At 41.2% G+C, this 19,508-nt stretch overlaps 3 protein-coding genes across 4 annotated transcripts in view; 1 reads left to right on the plus strand and 2 right to left on the minus strand.

Moving 5' to 3' along the window:
* The window catches only part of LOC124280162, a 66,014-nt gene extending 47,808 nt beyond the window's left edge, over positions 1-18,206 (plus strand). The window contains exons 9-10 of one of the 2 annotated variants that reach the window (XM_046716055.1): positions 1,535-1,962; positions 2,035-2,171. In XM_046716055.1, the coding sequence (XP_046572011.1) occupies positions 1,535-1,540 (6 nt within the window). In that variant the 3' untranslated portion in view covers positions 1,541-1,962; positions 2,035-2,171. Of the gene's footprint in view, positions 1-1,534; positions 1,963-2,034; positions 2,172-16,173 lie in introns of those variants that run through there. The other variant, XM_046716053.1, reaches the window with a different exon arrangement.
* Positions 1,419-3,947, minus strand: LOC124280163. Its single transcript, XM_046716058.1, has 3 exons — positions 3,453-3,947; positions 2,443-2,547; positions 1,419-1,942 (listed from the first exon to the last, which is right to left on the minus strand). Exons 1-3 carry the CDS (start codon positions 3,546-3,548, stop codon positions 1,424-1,426), a joined length of 720 nt encoding a protein of 239 aa, XP_046572014.1. The 5' UTR covers positions 3,549-3,947; the 3' UTR covers positions 1,419-1,423.
* LOC124280166 lies at positions 7,130-14,598 on the minus strand. The gene is made up of 5 exons (XM_046716062.1): positions 14,140-14,598; positions 10,192-10,278; positions 9,711-9,764; positions 8,391-8,469; positions 7,130-7,256 (listed from the first exon to the last, which is right to left on the minus strand). The coding sequence occupies exons 1-5, from the start codon at positions 14,162-14,164 to the stop codon at positions 7,181-7,183; spliced, it is 321 nt and encodes a 106-aa protein (XP_046572018.1). The 5' UTR covers positions 14,165-14,598; the 3' UTR covers positions 7,130-7,180.
* Positions 18,207-19,508: the final 1,302 nt, after the last annotated feature.

Genomic DNA, 19,508 nt, shown 5'->3' on the forward strand with positions numbered 1-19,508 from the left:
GTGGACCCCGTCACATGCGCAGGGAAGTCATTAATCCCCTACATATAATAAATGAGAAGATATGCTACAACTCAAAAGGGGAACTGAATTGGCCTCATATATTGTGATCCTGCTCAGACAACAGTGATGCTCTTTCAGATCTTTGGAGAAAGAGCATGCTCCGTTGTACCTTAGAAGATTGGGAATGATGACTCCAAAGGCTGTAAGTGCTGGAATATTGCTCGACAAAGGAAAATTGAAGTCAACTCTCTTGTTATATAATACAGTTTTGTGGGGAGTTGTCTGAATGATTCCCTTGTAGACATGCTTATTGATTTGTAGGAAAAACTAACAAAATGAACAGAGCAGTAAGAAGGGGAACTTAATGTACGCCCTTCAAATACATAATTGTCCGGCATCAAAATATCACAGGTGTTATCAATGAGGAAGTCGAGAATTGCAAACATTATTTTCTCAGGATACTATAGATTATTTCTTTCAGTACTGATAAGTTTTCCTGAACCTCTGAAGACAGAGATGTAACTTCATCTGTGGTCACCATATTTAGTAACAATGAGCCATGGGTCAAGTCTGTTGTTTGGTTCTTTTGTGGGAACGTCTTGCATCGATTCGGTCCTAGCCAATGGGAATGGAACAAGAGTGGTTTGATCAGTATAATCTTAGTTATTCATATCAACTATGGCGACATGTGCTTGTCTAACTTCTAATGTATACACAAAGAACTTAGTTAAGCACCCCTGACACATCTCACGATTGAATAAGCCCCGATGTTAACCCTTTGGTACCTTTGGTCGTCGTGTGCAGCAAAGAGATCCTCCTGTACAAAACCTGGCCCAATTGGAAGCTGATATACACGAAGAATGGCGCAGACTGCCGCTTTAGAGGATCAGAAGGCTGACAGGTGGTATGAAGGAGAGTGCTGACTGTCATACAGTCACATGGAGGTTACACTGGGCATTCGACCTTGAATCGCATAAGACACGCAAAATGACATTTTAAATGTTCACATTCACAAATATTTCAACGTTAAACATTCCAGGGACATACATGTACAGACATGGTTTTGTATTAAAATCGTGTTTTGTATCAAAATCGTGATTTCTTTTTAAATGAGCAATTATCATCATGAAATTGACTTAATTGACACATGCCATCATGTCCCAATTATGTAGATTGATGCTCATGCTGTTAAGCCCTGGATTGTCTGGTCAAGACTCGATTATAAACAGACCACCACCATATAGCTGTGCGTATTGCTAAGTGCAACGTTAAACAAGCAAACAAATAACATTACTAATTGCTTGTGTCAGTCACTGGCTTGTCTGGTCCATAATGAGTTATTGTTGAGTGTCACACAAAGACTCACAAAATTTAATATAATAATATCCACTGGATAAAGTATTGAAGTACAGACACAGTGACATCATGATATTTTATTGAACATATCTTTGAGATACAACTGTCCTATTTTCCTCGAGACATGTGCATATTTCTTTTTGACATACTGTATAGAATGTATATTCCTTCTCAACAGCTGTAAAAGAATCAAATTGAGGGCAGACTGGTCATACCGATGACATTTCCCATACCTCCTTTTGCCGAATGAACAAAAATACAGTTTTGTTGCACCTGGATGGCACATACAGTTCGGGTCCACTGCGCATGACACCCATGGATCCATTACAAGTCGTCGTGTGAATGGCTGGTTGTGTAACATAATAACATTGGCTTCAGATTCGTGATAAACTGAAAAGTGACATGGTTCAGTGTTGAAGTAGGAAAACATATACTTTGAACAATGTTGGGCGAAAGGATATTTCGGCCATGGAGACAAAAGCACGCCTGTTTCTTTCAGCAAGTCGAACATTTCAAGTAGGTTGCCTTTGTCGAACCGCCCAGATGCGTCCAACCAAATTGTGTACTCAGCATTGTCAAAATGAGCCTGGAAAGGAGTGTACAAGAGTGAGTGAGTGAGTTAGAATTTAACGTCACCTCGGCAATATTTCAGCAATATAGTGACGAGGAGTGTACAAGATTAATGCTGATGAATGCACAAAAATGAAGAACAAGTTTCTGCGAGTTCTGCAAGTTCTCCTGCAAAGCTGCCAAACGTGTCAAAAGGTTTGGGTACGAACAAGGAAATAGTTTTTATATAAAAGATTTTGTTTGTATGTTTGTTGTTTAACCTCACTTTGGGCCGCATTAATGTAGTTTTAGATATAGGCTATGTGCATGTGCGTGTGCGTTTGCTGCGTGTCAGTGTACGTACACAGTGTTTGCCAAAATGATATTCATGTCCAGACATTTTGGACTGGATCTCGGGACAGAGCTGTTACATACCTATTCATAATCTTCTACTGAATCACAAGACTTTCCTGTAAGTGTAATATTCAAGTGGAATATCCCAGTGAGTTGCTGAGAGAGCCATGTCTATAAACGTACCTGTATTACAATTGGCTTCCATGTATAACACCTCAAGTAGGAAAACCGATCAGGCAGCAAATCGAATGGGTAACGTTTTATTTCAGCTCTTCCATATTGCTGTAGCTGCAACATATTGAACATAAACATCAAAGTCAATTAGCCGGAGTTTCTGTGAAACCGATGGATGTTTATCAACCACAGCCAATACAACCTCTATTCCCCCACCTTCTACTTCTACTCGCTACTACTACTCCCACTCCTACAACTCCTACTACTGCTGCTGCTGACACTTCTCCCACTACTACTACTCCTACTACAGCTGCTGCTGCTACTACCACTACTCTCACAACTCCTACTACTACTCCTGCTGCTGCTGCTACTACTACCACTACTACTCCTTTTACTGCTGCTGCTACTACTGCTACAGCTGCTGCTACTACTACCACTACTGCTACTACTGCTGCTGCTACTACTCCCACTACTACTACTCCTACAGCTGCTGCTACTACTACCACTACTACTACTCCTGCTACTGCTGCTGCTACTACCACTCACTCCCTACAGCTGCTGCTGCTACTACTACCACTACTCCTGCGGCTCTACAGCTGCTGCTGCTACCACTACTACTACTACTGCTACTACCTTGCTTGCTGCTGCTGCTACTACTACTACTACTACTACACCCACACTACTACTACTACTACTCCTACAGCTGCTTCTGCTACTGCTACCACCACTACTACTCCTACTACTGCTGCTGCTACTACTACTACTACCACTACTACTACTGCTGCTGTTGCAACTATCTAGTCTATTATACTATTCCAAGCACTTGTTACTAATAAGTACTATTTACAGCGCTGCTATTACTACAGCCACATGCGTTATATGCGCCTCTGTGGATACCACAACTGCAACTATTATTAATACTCTGATATTCTCCAAATATTACTGCTGATTCTGACAGCGCCCTTTTAACTTATTCAGTATTTTTCTGTCGTTGAGTCTGTAATGCAATAGTTGCTTACCAGTTTCACCTGACTCTTGTTCAGGCCCATGTCGTAATAATAGAACGAGTAGTTGCTCAGATAAGGGAAGATGTATTTATCCAGAGTCATGATCATCTCCTGGGATTCATCAAAGTGATCCGCTGATGCTGCCGTCACAAAGGCATATTTCCTCCTCTCCTGTATGTTGAAAACTCCCTTTATCCTCTCCAGTGCCCCCTCTTTGAGTTTGGTCACGGGCGTAAGAATATTGCGGATGTTTTCTTGGCTGTCAGCCGCCGGAAGTGGGTGTTTGCAGGCAGCTGTATCATTGCACAGGTCCACTGGAACGTTTTCAAATATTCACTTAATGTTGCAAGAGAAGTAAGAAGAAGTACTTAGGTATGCACTAAAATCGAAGTTTAATTGTCTGACCCCTCATAGGGTCTATGAATCATTGACTTAGGGTCAGGGAAACAAATATTTGATATTATGAACAACATGTAAGTCTAGACTGACCTACTCGGGAAGATCCGGGTTAGAATTAATCTTCAGTAACCCATGATTGTTAAAGAAGCGACTAAAGGGTCGGGGGCTTCGTCAGGCTCGTTGACTTGATTTGCAGGTCATCGTATCCCAACCTCGTAGATCGATGCTCATATTGTTGATCACTGGATTCTCTGGTCCAGACTCGATTATTTACAGACCGCCGCCATATAGCTTGAATATTGCTGGATGCGGCGTAACACTAAACTCACTCACTCACTAATTGTGTATGGAAATCCTAGTTTATTACTTTGTATATTAATGTCAGTTGCCAGTAATATAATGCTAGGGGCTCCATATACTCTTTCACTCATGATAGCAACCATTTACTAAGCTGCTATGAATGCAACATTGCACGCCTCACACCTGGGTGTGATATGCGATGCGATATAGGGACACCATTATCGGTGTCTGCCTCTTTATTACCCACGTGGTCAACGTATGGGTAGTTGCATACCAATATCGTACGTAACACGAGTGTCGTATCGCGTTGACCTGTGTCGTAATGACTTGACCTGAGATTCTAACGATTTGATTGGATAACCGATGACCTCTCAATTAGGTCACGTTGTGACGGAACTACTTTCTCATTCATAACAAACACGTGAACTCATTCATTCTACAACTTTTACTACGTCAATTACAAGACATCTCATATGATCGTGATTACTTGAAAATATTACAAATACACACAAAAACAGTTACATATTAAAACTACAAGAACATGAGTATGTGTATCAATAACAAATTGTAACTAATTTACAGTTTTTGCAAATAAATAAAAGTACGTCTCCTGTGTTTTGCTGTTGGCGATGTCTTGGCAAAAAATGGCGACTCCCGTTCGTGTTAATGACTCCGTCAAAATCGATGGAACAGTTCGAGGGAGAGTCACTTCCATGGTTAAACCTATCGGAACATTCTGTTTTCAATGTCAAAACTTTCGATGGCGAAATAAGGCAAGTACACAGACATAGACTTACAGTGGTTCCTGAAACTGTATCAATGGCCCTTCTCACTAACAATAATCAGCTTTCCCCACCGGAGGATATTTTGGAAAATTGATGAAAGATAACTCCTTTAAGGAGGTAAATGATAAAAGTTCTTTCAACTATGATTGCTCAAACATTGACAGTTACATCCAACACAATCGGAATCAAAACACTTGGCGAAAGACTGACTATGACATAAACAGTCTCATGAAGTTCATGAAGTCAAATGGCGACACAAGACCAGTTGAAACAACACCGCCGCCAGAACTGTGCGACATTTCATTTTGTGCACCTTTTTCATTCAAATAAAGAAATCTAATGGCGAGGATTATGAGCCCAGCTCACTTACATCAAAATTGTTTTGACAGATATTTGCAAGGTAGGGGTACGCAAAGTCGTTACTGACGGAGCCATTACAACCTCTATTAATCCAACTCCTACTTCTACTCGCTACTGCTACCGCTACCATTACTACCACTCCTACTACTGGTGCTACTACTACCACTACTACTCCTCCTACAGCTGTTGCTGCTACTACTACCACTACTACTACTACAAATACTACACCTACTCCTACTCCTGTTGCAACTGTTTTCACTACCTAGTGTATTATAATATTCCAAGCACTTGCTACTAATAAGTACTTTTTGCAGCGCTGCTATTACTACAGCTACGTGCACTATATGCGCTTCTGTGAATACCACAACTGCAACAAAAATTTACTATTATTAATACTCTGATATTCTCCAAATATCACTGCTAATTCTGACAGCGCCCTTTAAACTTGCTTAGTATTTTTCTGTCGTTGAGTCTGTAATGCAAAAGTTGCTTACCAGTTTTACCTGACTTTTGTTCAGACCCATGTCGTAATAATAGAACGAGTAGTTGCTCAGATAAGGGAAGATGTATTTATCCAGAGTCATGATCATCTCCTGGGATTCATCAAAGTGATCCGCTGACGCTGCCGTCACAAAGGCATATTTCCTCCTCTCCTGTATGTTGAAAACTTCCTTTATTCTCTCCAGTGCCCCCTCTTTGAGTTTGGTCACGGGCGTAAGAACATTGCAGATGTTTTCTTGGCTGTCAGCCGCCGGAAGTGGATGTTTGCAGGCAGCTGTATCATTACACAGGTTCACTGAAATGTTTTCATATATTCACTGAGTGTTCAAGAGAAGTAAGAAGAATCAGTAAATAGGTATGCACCAAAATTTATGTTTATTTGTCTGGCTCCTCCTAGGGACTATGAATCATTTACTAAGGGTCAGGCAAACAGGTGTTTGATATTATGAACAACATGTAAGTCTAAACTGACCTACTCGTGAAGATCCGGGTTAAAATTGATCTTTAGTAAACCATGATTGGCGTAAAAGAAGACTAACGGGATCGGGTGGTCAGGCTTGCTAACTTGGTTGACACATGGCAACATATCCCAATTCATAGATCGATGCTCGTGTTGTTGATCACTAGATTATCTCGTCCAGACTCGATGATTTACAGACCACAGCCATAAAGCGGGAATATTGCTGAGTGCGGCGTAAAACTAAACTCACTTACTAATTTTATATGGTAATCCTAGTTTATCACTGATTATAATCGCTGTTTTGTCAGCACAATATCAATGCTCATGGGTTTTATCGAAGGGGTCAGCGTCTGAGAACTGGTTTAATGATTGATTATAGATTTGGTCTAAACACCTCTTATTCAATTTTACGAAGGGGTGTACAGAAATTCATTTTGTCTATTTATAAGTACACAGGTGATTACATTACTGTGCATGTAATTTACAGTTGAGGTTATAGTTCTTTTAATAAAATGGGGAAATAGGAAAACGGAATGAAAATGAACGGAAAACAATTTGCGTTTTTATATACATTGTTTATATATCACAATTCCGGTACTTCAACTGAAAGTCATACTGAATAACCTGCAGTGGCAGACTGACTGCCGCCATATAGCTTGAATATTGCTGAGTGCGGCGTAAAGGTAAACTCACTCACTCACTAACTGTGTGTGGAAATCCTAGTTTATTACCTGGTATATTAATTACTAGTAATAGAACTCTATGGGCTCCATATACTCTTTTACCCATGATAGCAACCGTGATGTGAGGCGATATAGGGACACCATTATCGGTGGCTGGTTCTATATGTCCGTTGTTGCTTCCCTATAATAACACGTACTGCTGATGGAGACTTTCCTAATAACGTGTATATGATCGTATAAGTGTTGAATGACTTACATGCTTTCTTTTCCTTGCCTGTACACCGTGGAGAGGGAGGCAGCTCGGACCAAATCATTTTCTGCTTCAGCGCTGAAACGGTAGGAACAGTGAACCTGTAAAATGTCATTTGAAAAGTTTGGTCTCAGCTGTTGTAGTTTTGGATTGTTTTTAGAAGTTCTACATATTTTCTACTGAAGTTGATACATAAACTGTTGCAAGACTGCCATCACTCTGTGAGCAAACAATGGGAAATAATTTCGACTCTTTTATATGTCAGGCAACCACAATAATTTAATTATTTAACTCAATCACATCAGTAATTACACATGTAACTGTGTGAGGTAAATGTGTTGTGCGCCAAAGGGGAAAAAGCATGTATGGAGGGTATCTAAACACATGGAGTGTACTGAGAATACTGAGGAGTTTCGTTTAACATTATGTTAAGACAAGATCAGTACATCTGAATACAGAACACAGCCCAGTCATTTCAGACGCCACAATCTGAAATTTAGCCAATGATCGCTGGTTATGCCCTGACTATTGTCCTTCGTTTGTCAACACCGTGCACGGGATACTTCGAGCATGGTAGCCCAACGGTAAATCTCCATAAGACTATTACAAGAAGGATGACTTCAACTTTCCAGTTGTCATCGCCGTCTCGAGCAATATTCCAGCCTTAGGTGTCGTCATTTCACAGCATTTAGGGGCGGTGGGGTAACCTCGTGGTTAAAGTGTCCGCTCGTCACGGCGAAGACCCGGGTTCGATTCACCACATCGGTACAATGTGCGAAGCCCATTTCGCCGTGATATTGCTGGAATATTGCTAAAAGCGGCATAAAATAAACTCACTCACAGCTTTTAATGAACAGCCGAGAGTGCTCTTCTGCATATTTTTCAAAGAGCACTATACGATTATTACTCAAATGCTGCTTCATCATGGTTATTACGTCAAAGGACTTAGTAAAGATTTCAAAATGTTTAACGGCCAGAAGGCAGAAGTATCATTGACAAAACGATGGAATGCCCAATACTGACGTGTACCCTTTGCCGTGAACATTTGACTTGCCGATGAGTTTGTTTGTGACTGTCACTGTTTGATGGTAATGTATCAACTTTAGCCCATTATACGTTCTCATTCATACAATCGATTGTGTATCGCTCTAATTGTCACATTTCTTACAGTTTAAATGTAAAGATGACAATTAACAAAACCGAACATCTTACTTGCTATTTTTTCCCGAAAAAAGGTCAGCTAGCTGTTTCACCTCGTCCTGCATGTTACTGTTCGCCACAAGCTGCATGTCTGAAATCATATACAATCTATCTCTTTTATTCAAGTACTGAATAGGCCACAGGCCTATAGGACAAAGTCAGCTAGCCATACTGGCATACAATCACAATGTTTGCAGGCGTTGTTTCTATGTACAAAAGCATGGTGGATATACATACCAAGTTTGCGATTATAAGTTGTATTATTAGAGTTCATTAACAAGTTAAATTTACACGTAGTAGGATATGCATGGTAATATTGCGGTAGATATTTTGTCTTTAAATCAGTGAAGTAAGGACACCAGCAAAAAGTGTAACTCATTTTCAATTAGATTGAATGTACAACATTTACACAATATAAATATAAAATCAAATGCGAAACGGATCAAACGAGGAAACAGAATCACAATACGCGGTCAACTTTCGTTAAACCAATAGTATCATTCGGATAATAAATACTGCTCCCATACTGGTTGTTCGATGGTGTTTGATGCGGGATATCATCAGCGATATTACGTCAGTGAATATCCTTTTTACCACAAATCAGCTTTGAGACGTTTCGTAAGTTCTTTGTCAAACGACGTTTCAACTGCATTCCTTTCTTCTGCCACTGCAGGTTATTCAGTATGACTTTCAGTTGAAGTACCGGAATTATGACATATAAACAATGTGGTGTTTACAGCAACTCTGATCTTGATAAAAACGCAAATTGTTTTCCGTTCATTTCATTCTGTTTTCCTATTTCCCCATTTCGTCAAAAGAACTATAACCTCAACTGTAAATTACATGCACAGTAATGTAATCACCTGTGTACTTATAAATAGACAAAATGAATTTCTGTACACCCCTTCATAAAATTGAAGAAGAGGTGTTTAGATCAAATCTATAATCAATCATTAAACCAGTTCTCAGACGCTGACCCCTTCGATAAAACCCATGAGCATTGATATTGTGCTGACAAAACAGCGATTATAATCAGTGATAAACTAGGATTACCATATAGAATTAGTGAGTGAGCTTAGTTTTACGCCACACTCAACAATATTCCCTCTTTATGGCTGTGGTCTGTAAATAATCGAGTCTGGACCAGACAATCCAGTGATCAACAACACGAGCATCGATCTATGAATTGGGAAACGATGCCATGTGTCAACCAAGTTAGCGAGCCTGACCACCCGATCCCGTTGGGTTACCAAGACCAATTCTAACCTGTACCCCCCAGTGAAATGATCATGAGAAATGCCTTATCGCAACAAGGTATATCTATATATTTACCGTCTAGCTTCTCTGTTTCACGAATGAAGGTTGAACCAGGCCGACTCTTGAGTCCTAAAAGAACAAAGTAATGTATGACTAGACTTTAAGACAAAGTGCTTTCCCTAAGAAGGAAATAGTGAAAAGTCCGCATAATTCAAATTTCTTTAAAATACAACACGCGTTACACGGAATGTACCCTCGAATGTACCGGTGAAATGATATTGTTTTAAAAAAAATATTCGGCGGGCGTCCTAAACAAACACAACCTGGCAAAAAAAGTATACAAGCATGTGGTAGGACGGCAGCAGAGGAAACAAGCAAGATGAAGCAATGCGCTGAATAAGATTCAGCTTACATATGTGCGGTTTGGACCATCATTTTGCAGTGTTCACTGACTGTTTCAGCCTACGTTTGCTTGTCTTGTATTTCTCTTCATGTGATCAATTTTCAAGTGAATGGGTTTTTCGCCCGGTAGTTCATATTTCAGTAATGTACATACTCAGCTTGTTCACGTGTCGACCTTTGGTTCGTCTTGTGTCCCCGATGAGGAGCAGGCCAACAGCGCAGAAGAAACCAAGCAGCACCACTGGAAATAGTTAAAAATAGATAAGATATTGATTGCACCCTAAAAATATAGACCGCGTACAGTATGACGGGTACCCAAAAATCATCGTGAATACACGAGTGAGTTTAAGTACACAGGTGTATGTAATTATAGGTGTAAATGAACAATACAGGAACATGTGAACAGGTGAGTGGAAACCAGATTAAGTTCGTGTTTTAAACAATTTCATTCATACAGTTTCGTGTGTCCGTCTGTGTGTTTGTGTGTCCGTGTCGGTGTGTTTGTATGGGTGGGCGTCTATGAGTGTACATATATGTGTGTGTGTCGATATTTCTTTGTACCTGTGTGTTTGTATGTGTGTATGTACTATATTTTTGTATGTGTGTGTTTATGTGTGTGTGTGTATGTGTATATGGGTTGTTTGTTTATCTGAGCGTGTGTGTATGTCTCTCTCTCTCTCTCTCTCTCTCTCTCTCTCTCTCTCTCTCTCTCTCTCTCTCTCTCTCTCTCTGTATGTGTCTCTCTCTCTCTCTCTGTATGTGTGTCTCTCTGTGTGTATGTCTCTGTATATATGGGTGTGTCTCTCTCTCTCTGTATGTGCGTCTCTCTGTGTATGTGCGTGTCTCTGTGTGTCTCTCTTTGTATATGCGTGTGTCTGTGTGTGTCTCTCTCTGTATGTGTGTATCTCTCTGTGTATGTGTGTGTCTCTGTCTGTGTATGTGTGTCCCTATTGGTGTGTGTCTATGTGTGTCTCTCTCTGTGTATGTATGTCTCTGTCTGTGTATGTGTCTCTCTTTCTATGTGCGTCTCTCTGTGTGTATGTGTGTGTCTATGTGCGTGTGTATGTCTCTCTCTGTGCATGTGTGTCTCTCTGTGTGTAAGTGTGGGTCTATGTGTGTATGTATGTCTCTCTCTGAGTATGTGTGTCTTTCTGTGTGTATGTGTCTGTATGTGTGTATGTATGTCTCTCTCTGTGTATGTGTCTCTCTCTGTGTCTGCGTGTGTCTCTGTGTGTTCTCTCTGTGTATATGCGTATGCCTCTGTGTGTGTCTCTGCGTGTGTGTCTCTCTGTATATGTGTGTGTGTCTCTGTGTGTATATGTGTGTGTCTCTCTGTGTGTGTATATGTGTGTCTCTACGTGCGTCTCTCTCTGTGTATATGCGTGTCTCTCTGTGTATATGCGTGTCTCTATGTGTGTATGTGTGTGTCTCTCTCTGTGTCTATGTGTGTGTCTATATGTGCATGTGTGTCTCTGTGTATATGTGTGTGTCTATATGTGCATCTCTGTGTGTCTCTCTGTGTGTCTCTCTGTGTCTATATGTGTGTCTCTCTGTGTATATGTGTGTCTCTGCTTGTATGTGTGTGTCTATTTGTGTCTCTCTGTGTGTATTTGTGTCCCTGTGTATATGTGTGTGTCTCTATATCTCTGACCACCTTATCCTGTAGGTTGCCTCTTGTATCAGACCGCCTCCGTGGTGTAGTGGTTAGAGCGTCCACCCGGAGAGCGGAAGGTCGCGGGTTCGATCCCCGACCGCGTCATACCAAAATACGTTAAAATATGGTACTTGTTGGCCCCCGCCTGGCGCTCGGCATTAATGGGTACAACACGGACTGGTTGGCTCGGAGTCAGTATAATGTGTCTGAGTGGGGTATTTCATGCTTCACTACGGTATGGTATCTCAGTGGGCTAGCACTATAAAACCAGCTTAAGTCTGGGCTAGTACAAGAAGCCGCACATACACGTACACACGCACCTCACCTCACCTCTATATCTCTGTGTCTATGTGTGTGTCTCTCTGTGCATATATGTGTGTCCCTCTGTGTATATGTGTGTATGTGTGTCTCTATGTGTGTGTCTCTTTGTGTCTCCCTTTGTGTTTGTGTATATGTGCATGTGTCTCTCTGTGTATATTCGTGTGTCTCTCTGTATGTGTGTGTGTGTGTCTCTGCGTGAGCGTATCGCTGTCTATATATGCGTGTGTCTCTGTGTGTGTCTCTCTGTGTATGTGTCTCCCTGTGTGTCCTGTGTATATGCGTGTGTGTTTCTCTGCGTGTCTGTATATGTGTGTCTCTCTGTGTATGTGTGTCTCTGTGTGTCCTGTGTATATGCGTGTGTGTTTCTCTCTGTGTATTTGTATTTGTGTGTCTCTCTGTTTGTGTGTCTCTGTGTGTATGTGCGTGTGTGTTCTCTGTGTGTATGTCTGTGTCTCTGTGTGTATGTCGTGTGTCTGTGTGTGTCTCTCTGTGTATATGCGTATGTCTGTGTATGTGTCTCTGCCTGTGTTTCCCCCTGTGTATAAGCGTAAGTCTGCGTGTGTTTCTCTGTGTATATGCGTGTGTCTCTATGTGCATGTGTGTGTGACTCTCTGTGTATATCTGTGTCTGTGTCTGTGTGTTTGTGTCCCTGTGTGTGTCTCTCTCTGTGAATATATGTGTGTGTCTCTGTGTGTTTCTCCCTCTGTGTATATGCGTGTGTCTGTGTGTGTCTATGTGTGTTTCACTTTTTGTATATGTGTGTGTCTCTCTGTGTATGTGTGTGTCTGTGTGTATCTCTCTGTATATGCGTGTCTCTGTGTGTCTGTCTGTGTGTCTCTCTCTCTCTTTGTATATGTGTGTGTTTGTGTGTGTCTCTGTGTGTGTTTCTCTCTGTGTATATGTGTGTCTCTCTCTGTGTTTCTCCATCTGTGTATATGCGTGTGTGTGTCTGTGTGTGTGTCTGTGTGCATCTCACTCTTTGTATATGTGCGTGTCTCTCTGTGTACATATGTGTTTCTATGTGTATCTCTCTCTGTGTATATGCGTGTCTGTGTGTGTCTCTTTCTCTTTGTATATGTGTGTGTCTGTTTGTGTCTCTGTGCGTGTGTCTCTGTGTATATGTGTGTGTCTCTCTGTGTGTCGCTCTGTGTATATGTATATGTCTCTGTGTGTGTTTCTCTCTGTGTCTATGTGTGTCTCTGTGTGTATGTGTGTATCTGTGTGTGTATGTGTCTCTCTGTGTATATGTTTGTGTCTGTGTCTCTGTGTGTATTTGTGTCTCCGTGTGTTTGCGGGTCTCTGTGTGTATGTGTTGGTCTCTGTGTATATGTCTGTCTATGTGTGTCTCTCTGTGTATATGTGTGTCTCTGTGTGTCTATGTATGTGTCTCTGTGTATGTGTGTCTCTGTGTATGTGTGTCTGTGTGTATGTGTGGGTTTTTTTTTCTCTCTGTGTGTATGTGTGTCTCTGTGTGCATTTGTATCTGTTTGTATATGTGTGTCTCTGTGTGTGTATGTATTTCTCTGTATATGTGTGTGTCTCTGTGTATATGTGTGTCTCTCTGTGTGTGTGTCTCTGGATCTCTCTGTGTGTATTTGTGTATGTGTGTCTCTGTGTGTATTTGTGTTTCTCTGTGTGTCTCTCTCTGTGTATGTGTTTGTCTGTCTATATGTGTGTCTCTCTGTGTATATGTGTATGTGTGTCTCTGTGTGTATGTGTGTGCCTCTTTGTGTCTCTCTGTGTGTGTTTGTATCTGTGTGTATATGTGTGTGTCTATGTGTGTATGTGTACCTCTGTATGTGTGTGTCGCTTTGTCTCTCTGTGTGTATGTGTGTCTCTGTGTTTCTGCGTATATGTGTATATCTGTTTTTTGTGTCTGTTTGTGTCTGTTTGTGTGTGTGCGTGTGTGTGTGTCTCTCTGTGTGTGTCTATGTGTGTGTTTACTTGTACTTGTTCGGACTAATGAGAGTTGTATGGTGCTACATTACGGATACCCCACTTTAGACATCAGTGTACATGTACGTGTGGGGTCAAAAGCTAATATTTGTGTGTTTGAAACAGTGTTGAAATTGTCATTTGGAATTTTCTCCCTTTTATAGAATATAGAAAAATGCAAGTCATACATACGAAACGCAGCCTTCAGACGAGTCATAGTGACGTCATCAGGGCGGGGCTACTGGTACAACACGTGCCTGCAAATATGACAGTGATGACGTCATGGCAGACAAATATAAGTTGAGAGTAAAAGTATCAAACGCCAACGACAATACTATGACAATATGAAGAAGAATAGTACGCACTATCCACACTTCCACCCGTGTACCCCTCTGAAACTCACGGACATCGCGACAGATAACACCCAGTTGTGGGTGACGAAGTACTATCCACACTTCCACCCGTGTACCCCTCTGAAACTCACAGACATCGCGACAGATAACACCCAGTTGTGGGTGACGAAGTACTATCCACACTTCCACCAATCCACCCGTGTACCCCTCTGAAACCACCAAGCATCGCGACAGATAACACCCAGTTGTGGGTGACGAAGTACTATCCACACTTCCACCCGTGTACCCCTCTGAAACTAACAGACATCGCGACAGATAACACGAGTTGTGAGTGACGAAGTACTATCCACACTTCCACCAATCCACCCGTGTACGTATACCCCTCTGGAACTAACAGACATCGCGACAGATAACACTCAGGTGTGGGTGACAAAGTACTAAAAGCGACAAAGCCCTCTCCCTATTCACAGGAAAGCAGTGTCGAGTGTTACAACCTGACTACATTATACTAACGTGTTTATGAATTACTAATATTAATAAGTGATGGTGCGAGCTGTTTACACAAATTAGTAATGTCATCCACGCCCAGTTGTGCACTCACGAATTAGCACAATGTTGATTCCGAGATACAATGTTTCAGTTCATATTGCCGAAATTAAACCAAGGGAAGAAAATGGACAATATTTCTATTATTTGGTGTGATTTTGCCTTGTTTCAAACCTATGTGTACAATCTGGGTGAGTTTGTGACACTAACAGAACAAGTAACGACTTTTTTACACTTGAAAGTTGTCTCTTATCGAATCTTAACGGCCGAGAAAAGAGATAATACATACGTTTGAAATTTTGATTTGACCAAATTATTACACGGTATCAAAATGTTACTAAGCTTTAAACGTCACCAAACCAGTGCCAATTTCAGGGGTATTACACCTATATCAAGTACAGATACATCGCATCAAAGAACCATTTAATTTCTATCCACCATCAAAGTTCACATGTATTGTTTCTTCAGCTTGTAGATTCACTTCCGTATAGGGACCAAGAACTCATTATTTGCTTCTGGTGTTTATGTGCAAGCCTCTTTTTATATTCATTCGTTTCTACGCGAAAAGACCGCGGGTCTGTGCTCTTTGTGGTGTGAAATCAGAGACGAGATAGATTTAGGTCCAGATTCCTTCCAGTCTCCATGGTTACAACTCCCACCTCAGTGAAACGTGTGGTTATTTTGTGTCAGGTGAAGGTGAGGTGAGGTGAAATTGGGTTTTACGTCGTGCTTGAGAATATTTCGCTCATATGACGACGTGCATGCGTGTGTATGTGTATGTGCGGCTGCTTGTACTAGCCCAGACTTAAGCTGGTTTTATAGTGCTAGCCCACTGAGATACCATACCGCAGTGAAGCATGAATACCCCACTCAGACACATTATACTGACTCCGAGCCGACCAGTCCTTGTTGTACCCATTAATGCCGAGCGCCAGGCAGGGACCAACAAGTACAATATTTTAACGTCTTTTGGTATGACGCGGTCGGGGATCGAACCCGCGACATTCCGCTCTCCGGGCGGACGCTCTAACCACTACACCACGGAGGCGGTGTCAGGTGAAGGTCCGGGTTAGAATTAGTCTTCAGCAAACCATGCTTGTCGTACGTGGCGACTAACAGCTAGCTGGCTTTGTGTAAATATATGCTCATGCTGTTGATCACTGGAACGTGTGGTCCAGTTATTTACAGACTGCCGTCATATAGCTGGAATATTGTCGCGTGCGGCGTTAAACAATAACGATAACTATGAATTTGATATTTAAATTGCCCGGCCATACCCTCGATACAATTTCGAACAATGGTTTCTTGTTTGATGGTTGTTCTACAGGGTTCGCAACGAGGTATGTGACGGCCGATAACGACAGGGGTTGTGTTACTTGAAAGCGTACCACCAGTCAGGCCCCGGGCTTCTGCTGCAGAGTTAAGCAGCATCTCAAATCATAAACATCGTTACAAGTAAAATCAACACAGACGTGTATTCTCAAAGCTTGGCTTCGTTTTGCTTTGCCCGATTTTTCACAGATCGTGTTACGGTGTTCACGTTTAATGGAATTACACTGGGTTGAGACGGAAGTGAAGGACGCAGAATGGAATGCAGCTACAGCCTATGTATGAAGGTTTAGTAGAAGAAAGTGACTTTAAACATAACACTGGACATTGGACACTGAGATTAAAGCGTTTTAATGCGAATACAACGAAGTGATTTTCTTATCGGTACAACTCCAGTCAAATCATGACAGACTAAACATTGCAATCGTGTTTTCGTGACTTTCCTATTCATAGAAAGTATTTGTCAATGAAATATCTCGTAAACCAAGGAAATACACAAGCTTTCCCTGACGGGAGCATAATTACTGATATTTGAAGATTTGATACAATTTCACCTAATTACCTGTAATTATCTTAGGGCGGTGGGGTAGCCCAGTGGTCACAGCGTTCGCTCGTTAGACCGAAGGTCCGGGTTCGATTGCCTACATTGGTACAATGTGTGAAGCTCATTTCTGTTGTCCCCCACTGTGATATTGCAGGAATATTGCTTAAAGCGGCGTAAAACCCAACTCACCCTAAATTGCGAATCCCTATCTAGTTTTCATATAAACTGGCGTTATATATATGTTGTTGTACTTCCTTGGCATGTAATTACCTCAGACATCGCCTACATTGTCAGGTTTGGTGTTAGATCACGTCCGCATTTTGTAAGTGTCCTCCAGTATATCTAGTGAACTGTGGTATCTAGGGTGAAAGATGTGATATTTTTTATGTATTTAGTGGAACCAAAAAATAAATTCCAAACACCCAAACATCAAACGATCGATTCATGTTATGAACATACTAAGCTAGTGGCAGGGGGAGTAGTACATCACACTATGACCCCGCTCTCATCGTTTGCGTCTTTCATGGAGAAGATACTCACGATTAAATACATATAGAATGCACGACATGACACAAGATGAAACAACAGTAAAAAGCACAATACTAACAAACTTTATGGATATATGGTTAGCAGCTTCTATTATTTCGTGAGTACGACGCTACTTATCAATAGAATTTGTTATCCACAATTATTGTACTTCCCAACTTCTAAAATGCCACACAAAGAAATGAAAGAGTATCCTTTTCTCTCTAACGCTATGCACGACGTAATAGAGGCAAATGATCTCACCTACACTGTCTTTTCCGCATCATCTATATATTGAATGGGCATCAATAGACGTTCTCAGCAATATACATCCGTTTTGTTTGTAAATACTAACGAAAGTGAATTTACAGTGGATCTGTCATAAAATAGGATTTGTGTATAAAAGCATCGATTCAAGACAGCTTGCTTACCTACATTATTGTCTCTCGAAGGTAGTCCACCTATTGCTCCAGGCTACGCAGACTACAATCGGATTGACAAGCTCTGGTCTTGCTTATTTCCCATGTTAACCATCGAACGGTCTCTGCTCCTCCCTGTGATAAACTCTCGTAAACTGATGCGCCGAGTTCCCTCTAAGGCCTATATTCTAGTCACGTGACGCTGTTTAACTGTTTTTAAGTTATGTAGTTTTTTGCACGATGACATTCCCGGCTGTGAAGTTGAGGCAACGCCCAACACGCTAACGCGCCTAGACGTCTCCCCAGCGTACCGTGTTCGGTGGAGTAATCGCGCAGGCGCATATATTTTGTTGATGATTAAAATACATTTCCTTTTTAAGACATATGTGAGTGAATGAGATGGGTTTTCGCCGCTTTTAACGTAACGTATTCGGTGGAGAAATCGCCCATGCGCATGTATTTTGTTGATCATTAAAACACTTTCCTTTTTAAGACATATGTGAGTGAGTGAGTTGGGTTTTCGCCGCTTTTAGCAATATTCCAGTAATATCACGGCGGGGGACACCAGAAATGTACCAATGTGGGGAACTGAACCCGGGTTTTCGGTGTGACGAGCGAACGCTTTAACCACTGGGCTACCCAACCTCCCCTTTAAGACATGAGTGGCAGGAGAACAGTGATAGCTATGACGGTTATAACCAGCACGGACACAATGTACTAATGGTTATAAAGAAGTATTCAAAGAGCCTCAGCTGTATGTTAAATCGAGTTGAGTAACGAATTCGATCTAAGGTATGAAAGATTACCGGTTATTTAGAAATACGTTTTCACCTCATATGCATATATAATGTCTTCATACGTCAGCAGTGAACTGGAAACCTACATCCGGTTAAACAAAATATACTTATCTAATGCAAGAATAATTACAGTATGGGGGAAATAATTAGTCTGCGCTTTATCTTTGTGAAAGCGATTTGAAAATATCTTGGTCAAGACATTTGGAAAGTTATTTAAATTAATACTCGAGTGTGGTTACAAGTCTATTCAGTTCGAAAAGCTCTCATACGTCTCTATATTAATAAATGGTCGATTTAAGACAGCAAATACGGTACTTGAGTCTTGCTGCGAAGACGCATTGAACAGATACGTACTTTGAGTTTAGAATCACTGGGCGTATTCAGTGTTATGAGTTGACAGTAGACTCAAGACACACGACACCAAAACAATAATTATTAGCTTAAATAACTGTATCGACAATTAAGAACAAGTTGTCTCTGTGAACGAGTGGTGGTCTTGTTCTGTCCGCACATATAGACTTGCCAATTGTGGGAATAGAATTGTTATTAATCCATGAACTGAACATTCAGTAGACATTTGAAGCAAAGCTAGGTTGACCGTTTTAAACTCAGATAAACATGTGAAATTTAAGCATGACTGTGTCGTACGAATGACATGTTCCGGAGAGAAAGTCCCCACTTGCCTTAACATTAGGTCATTTTCAGTCGAGTTCGCAACTGACATGACAAATCTATCCTTGTTACTGCGTTCGGGCGTCAGTAGACTCCACAGTTACCTACTAATTACGCACTACTCTACCGGTGTTAATATAGCTATATTTTGAAATGGTTCGAGTCTGAATTGATCTTGATCTCATGTTCGAACATATAGTTTTGATTCGTTTACAATGGAATCTGACCTTGAACCCACGTGTTTCGTAATTGGGTAAATAGCGAGCAACTCATTTGTCGATTGCTTGAATGTAAGATCACGGCGACAGTGTTCAGCTCTTTCCTTGTAACTCGCGACAATCTGTCACAATGGCACTTTCAACCTCAAAGCACTCAT

The sequence above is a fragment of the Haliotis rubra genome, unplaced genomic scaffold (assembly GCF_003918875.1).
Source record: "Haliotis rubra isolate DU_JTF1 unplaced genomic scaffold, ASM391887v1 Scf261, whole genome shotgun sequence".
Lineage (NCBI taxonomy): Eukaryota > Metazoa > Mollusca > Gastropoda > Lepetellida > Haliotidae > Haliotis > Haliotis rubra.

Coding starts and splice junctions, on each gene's coding strand:
- LOC124280166 (XM_046716062.1), bottom strand. CDS start 14,164: ATGACTCGTCTGAAGGCTGCGTTTC. Junction 9,765..10,191: donor TCGACACGTGAACAAGCTGA/GTATGTACATTA, acceptor TTGTTCTTTTAG/GACTCAAGAGTCGGCCTGGT. Junction 8,470..9,710: donor TGAAACAGAGAAGCTAGACG/GTAAATATATAG, acceptor ATATGATTTCAG/ACATGCAGCTTGTGGCGAAC.
- LOC124280163 (XM_046716058.1), bottom strand. CDS start 3,548: ATGATCATGACTCTGGATAAATACATCTTCCCTTATCTGAGCAACTAC. Junction 2,548..3,452: donor ACAAGAGTCAGGTGAAACTG/GTAAGCAACTAT, acceptor AATATGTTGCAG/CTACAGCAATATGGAAGAGC. Junction 1,943..2,442: donor GGAAGCCAATTGTAATACAG/GTACGTTTATAG, acceptor ACTCCTTTCCAG/GCTCATTTTGACAATGCTGA.